The 5,996-nt window shown below is 47.1% G+C and overlaps 1 protein-coding gene across 1 annotated transcript; it reads left to right on the top strand.

Moving 5' to 3' along the window:
- Positions 1-414: 414 nt before the first annotated feature.
- Positions 415-2,122, top strand: VGLL2 (vestigial-like family member 2; the record flags this gene model as incomplete). The annotated part of the gene is made up of 2 exons (XM_009870326.1): positions 415-930; positions 2,082-2,122. Coding segments are annotated over 2 exons (557 nt in total), but the record flags the coding sequence as incomplete, so codon positions are not given.
- Positions 2,123-5,996: the final 3,874 nt, after the last annotated feature.

Genomic DNA, 5,996 nt, shown 5'->3' with positions numbered 1-5,996 from the left:
GTCGTGTATCCTCTGAGCTGTTGGGCATAAAGGCATAGACAGGGAGATTACTACAAACACAAACAAGAAAAATCCAAGCCTGGAAATTGCTGCTGTGCATAGTAGCTCTGACTCAGTTTCCACTACTGAGAAAAAGAGATCATTCCCTCACCTTTGGTAACAGCCTTTTCCATAAATATATACTAAGAGAAACCTGGAGCAAAGAGAAATCAGCAAAGCCCTGGGCTAGATGTGTTGGATGTTGAGCTGGGAAGGATGGGAGCAATTTCTTGTGTTTGGCAGTTGTTTGGGGGATAAGAGGAATGAGAGGGCTGGTTGAGGAGGGTCTGGGAAGGGACAAAGCCTGGGGGAAAGATGGTCAGGGCTTACTGGGTGTGCTCATTGCTGCCTTTCTCTCCCTCTCTCTTCACCCAGATGGCTCCTTTCCGATGAGCCAGCGCAGCTTCCCACCATCCTTCTGGAACAGCACATACCAGCCCTCCTCAGTCCCAGCCACCCTGAGCAGCCCCCTGGCAGCTGCTGCCCACAGTGAGCTGCCCTTCGCCGCCGCCGCTGCCGACCCCTACGCACCCACCTCTCTGCATGGTCACCTGCATCAGGGTGGCCCCGAGCCCTGGCACCATGCCCACCACCATCACCACCATCACCACCACCCCTACATTGGGACACAGAGCACTGCCTATCCCCGCCCCGCCGCCATGCACGAGGTCTACGGACCCCACTTTGACCCCCGCTACGGCTCACTCCTGGTGCCCACCGCCTCCGTCCGACCCCACCGCCTCACTCCGGCCTCCGTGCCAACACCGGTCAGCCCCCCCTGTGAACTGGGCAAGAGTGAGGCAGGTGCCACTGCAGCCTGGACAACAGCAGGACCCTTCCCCAATGCAGCAGGGGATGTGGCACAGAGCCTCGGCCTCAATGTGGACACAGGTAAAGGGCTGCCCTCGGTCTCTCAAGGTCCCTTGGCTCAGCTGCATCCCTGCCCCCTTCTTCCATACCATCTGTAGTAGTAGGGGAGGACAGCCTCAATGGCGATGTGGCTGGGGTGCTGCCGTGGGGCTATAAACCAGGGATGGAAGCGTCATGGGAAACACCCGAGTTCTGTTCTGGGTGCCCTTCTTGGGGCTCTCAGGCCATGCAAGTGAGGAGAGGGAGAGGGAGGATGGGAACAGGGCAACCCATCTTTCCACCCCTGACACGATTGAATTTCTGGCACTAGTAAACATGCCCTGAGGGTACAGGTTACTTTGGGGTACTCTTGTCCTGGCCCCGGCCCTAGCCCTGCTCTTATCTTGAGCAGTGAAAGCGGGGAGCAAGACAGAGCTGCCACAAGGGTCACTGCTTGGCTCTCTCCACAGATTGCCCTGGGGACAGGAGTGCGGGCAGCCACAGCAGAACAGGTCATTTCTAAACCCTGTGCAGGTTCATGAGCTACCTCCTATCCTTATTTGTTCTTTTTTCCTCTTTTTTGAGAGGAAAGCACAATTGCATTTACTGAGCAAAAAGGGCAACAGTTTTCCCCTGTGGTACCCTGTGCCTGATGAGGTGCCTGAAAGTAAGGCTGCATGCCCATAGAGGTGACAAAAAGGTGACACAGGACATAGCCAGCAGTGGCAGCTCTTGAGCCAGTGGTTGTGGAGGCAAGGAGAGCCCACTCTGGTGACAGTTCTCCATGTCAAAGTTGGGTTATCACCAATAATATGTCTCCTTATAGTGGCCTCACTTCAGGCAGGGGGCATGTGTGTGTCTCCACTCTAGCCTGGGCTCTTATCACTTCACAGCCTCCTGAGGCTCTGGGGAGCCCATGCTTTAGGCTGATTCTCTGATCCCAGCTGGCAGAAATGCAGTTTGTCTTTCTCTGTCCTTTAAATGCCTATACCTATTTTTCTTCTTCCCTTTTTTTCTTCTCTCCATTCTCAGGTTTGCAGCCTCAGGATAAAAGCAAGGATCTATACTGGTTTTAGAGCTGTCCTTCACTCTTCTTCCCCTGGCTGTCCCCTGTAGATCTCTGCCTGTTAGACTGGTGGCATTCAGAGCTGAGATCGGGTCAGTTTGTAACAGCTTCTGATCTTGGTTTGCAGCTCGCCGTTACTCCTTCTGTGGTGGATCCCTTCTGAGCTGATGTGCTGACTCAAAGACTCTCAGATCCCCCCTTGCCCTTTTCCAAGCCCATCGTGGCCCTGCGGCTCGGGGAAAGACAACGGGACTTAAAAGGACCTGGCATTGCAAGGATGGTACTTTAGGCTTCTTTCGAAGAGGAAAACCCTTCTGTTGCAAGAGGAGAGCCAAAGACATTGAACTTCTATTTAAGCAGACCCCACACCCAGAACTGCAGCCAGACTACTCTGAAAGAGTCAAATAACGTCATGGATAATGACACAAAACCACTGGCCTTCACACAAGCGGCAGAGGAAATCATGGGCTGGTTGGTTTTTTTTAGTGGTGTGAATATTTTTTTTATGGCAGTGAAAATTATTTCTTGAATGCAAATACAGGAAAGATACCAGTTTTGAACTGGATTTTTACTCTGCATTATCAAAAAGTAAAAGGAGAGGAAACTGGAACTCACAAACATTGTCGGACTATCAAGGAACTGGTCAGATTTTTCAGCTTTGCAGTTTTATGTGGCAAATGTTTGGCCAGGAACACCTGTCCTGGGCTTACAGAGACGCAGCTGTTCTGTGCACAACTGCTCAAACCCCAGAAAGATGAAAACCAAGGTGGCACTTCTCAGATTTTTGGCACAACACTTGCATTGGATATATAACGGTTGTTTGGTTGTGTTTTTTTTTTTGTTGGGGTTTTTAATTTTTTTTTTTTTTACAAAAAAACATTTTCTGGTGAAAGTAGAACCCTTTTAAAGCAGGGAGAGGAGGGAAACCTGTGAAGAATGTCTCGCCCTCAACACAACAGCCTTTAAAGGGAACACCAGAAGGAAAGGCACCTCATGGACAATAGGTCTGAGTTGCCTCTAATACTTGTCTACTTGTTGCTGTCATTTTGTCACTTTAATAATTGGTTTTTTTGAAGGGGGGAGTAACATATCTATTTAATGATAGGAAAGCTGCATTAAAGCTATCTCCTTCTTTCACCTTGTGTGCTTTTATGAAAAATTAAAGCTAAATAAGAGAAAAGCAGCAGACTGGAAACTTCAGGATGAAATAGGCAAAATACCTGTCATGTGGATGAAGTGAGTTATTTTATTACTTTGCATTAAAGATAAATAGAAATACTAGCAGTTGAAAATATTTTTTTAGTGAGTAAAAAATCTGGTGATAAATATAAGAAAATGCAAGATTATTGCAGTGCTGCTTTTTGGTGTGTGGTGTGTCTGTAAAATTGGTTAAATTAAGCAGGCTGCTCCACAGTAATAGATGTTTCTTCATGAAGCTGATAGGAAAGGGAACTGTAGCATTTAGCATTGCTGTTGCCCTGGTAAATTACAATGTTATTACAAGGTGATGAATAATTAACGAAACAGTGCAGAAATGGTAATTTCGCCCTATACTTAACTTTTTACTGGGAAAACATCTGATCCCAACATACAAAGCAATATCACGTTTGATTTGGGGTTGGTTTTTCTTCTGTTTTTCCTTAATATCTTTGAATGCTGACGACATTCAATACATGTAAGAGGAGGGTCCTAACATTACCCCTCTGACACGAGGAGAAGTAGTAGAAAATGGACTTCTGTGCTGTGGTGAGACATTTTTACCTTCTGACACTCTCACTTAACATTCACTAAGTGTCAGAAATGGAGTTATGAATAACACAAACTTGCTTCTCCTAGGGTTCAGCTTGACAATAACTCCATTCCTGGAAAAGAATAGGAATCCTAATAGTAAGAGCTTATGATAAAGCAGTGTGAGTAAATACTGTGAAAAGCTGACATGGAGCAATGAGTGAAGAGCATCCCAGTCCAGAGCTTGGCAAATGGCAAGAGGTGACTTGCCTTGATTCTTTCAGCCAGACGTACTCCTGAGCATTTCGCCCTCAGCCTTCGATTAACCTGAGTCCAGACAAGCTGTAAATGGCAAGGGAAGGACTCCAGAATTTTTATGACCGATTAAACCAAAAATGCTCTGAGGTGTCTGTCAAGAAAGAAGGCAGCAGCACTTTTCAGGAAAAAGTTGCCAAAAATGGCATTTAACTATTGTTGCAGAGGCTTGGAGATGACAGGATCACGGGGTTTTTTTTTCAGAAAAGATTAATCTGGCTCTATCATTGGTTGTGCTCCATGACAATTGTTTCTTTTTTCTTCCCCCCTGCCCCCACAATTCCGACTGAAAAGGGCTGGGCAATACCAAATGAATTTGGAAAAATTAATGCAAGCACAAACCAGTCATTTATTTCATTGACATTTACAATTCATTTTGACCGTGAACATTTTCGAGCATGAGAATTTATGCAATGAATACAGGAATATTGGTTTCAATGTTTGCTCTCCAGGTGCTCTTTTTTTATTGCTGTATTTTGAAGGCACCCAAACACCAAAGTCAAGAATGTTAGATGTGCTAACAACCTTTTTTAAATGACTCTGCTCTGGATGGAGTGCAGTCTGAAAGCACACGGGCTCTAGTTTGGCTAATTCTTGCAGAGTTTTGCTCACTTTTTGTTCTTCTGACTCCAGTGGGTGGGACTGCTCACAGCACCTGCCTTTAGGGCTTGACCATGAGTCGTTGCAGAGCACAGCACCTGACACAGTAGCAGTGCAAACAACCTCTGTGCCATTTCATATGGCTGATTCCTCTTTGCATCATAGTTTATTACTTGCTTAATCATGAATGCTTGCAGGAAATCTGGAAATACATAAGAAACCACTCCTGTACCTTACATATGTCTTACTTCTCATGTGCTTGTCACGCACTCAAAGAGCACCCCTGTCCTGCAGCCTGCAGAGCAGATCCTCCTGCTGCCCATTTTCGAGGGCTGTGCAGAGCTTAGCACCACCTTGTGCTCCCCAGCTACCCACCTGACAGACAGACTAGCCCAGCTGAGACAGACACAGCTCCCGACCCATTTGTATGGAATCCAGGGGAGGACGTGGAGGGATGGGATTTGCTGCAGAGTACAGCAGGACTGAGGGACCAAGAATATGCGCTGCTGCAGAGTGAGAGCGGTTTGTAGGAGTTTGCAAAGTGAGCTATGGGCATATTCACTGCAGACATATATTTCCCGTTCTGAAAATCACTGAAAATGAGCAAAGCCTGAAGGACTAGTGTTTTAATGAACTCCGGGGTTAACAGTGATCTGTCAAGGTAAGGATATAATTGGGAATAGGGGCATTGTTGTTGCAATCTCCACTTTATTTTAGTGAGAGGCTTGCTTCAGTATAGCTGCAGTTGCAATAATGCAGCACAGAGCTCATATATGTGACACATATATGTGTACCCCTGCAATTAGAATCTAATGTTGGAGAGCTTTAGGGCGACGTTGTTCACTTCCCACCTCCTGTTCCAATGGGTTTTCTATAGGACCCCCCCAGCAAAAGAGGAGGAGGGGAGGAGTCGGAGGGTGAAAGGGAGACTGAGTAATCCCCCGTGCCTCCCCTGGACTGTGTTCCGCGTCTCTGGGGTAATGTATCTGCCCTGTCTCCTCCCTGGGTCAGGAGGGACTGCTGTCGCTTCTCGCCTTCCCTTTGAAGTCTTATTTAGGTTCATGACAAGCTTTAGTGAGGGCTTAAACCTTGGTCCCTTTCTAGAAGGGAGGAAAATGTTGCTCGTGGCTTTGGATGCACCAGGGTTCTCTGACTGGCAGTTCTCATGCATCTTTTTCTGGGCAAGGATTGTAATTAACGTGCCCTCTTGATTATAGAAGGGCCAGCCAGCTCCTCTGGGGAATTGTGGTGTCCTGGCTGGCTTCCCTGGCCTGCCACCCAGAGGAGCAGTTGCAGCAGGGGAAGGAGAGACACTTGTATTGTGATTGTTTGGAGGAGTGAGGTGTTGATTTTGTAGGCTAGGCAGTTTTGCATAAGGAAATGGGAATAGAGGATTGTT

The sequence above is a fragment of the Apaloderma vittatum genome, unplaced genomic scaffold (assembly GCF_000703405.1).
Source record: "Apaloderma vittatum isolate BGI_N311 unplaced genomic scaffold, ASM70340v1 scaffold5785, whole genome shotgun sequence".
NCBI classification, from domain to species: Eukaryota; Metazoa; Chordata; class Aves; order Trogoniformes; family Trogonidae; genus Apaloderma; species Apaloderma vittatum.
The sequence above is the reverse complement of the archived record's forward strand: the minus strand, read 5'-3'. Positions and strand labels throughout refer to the sequence as shown.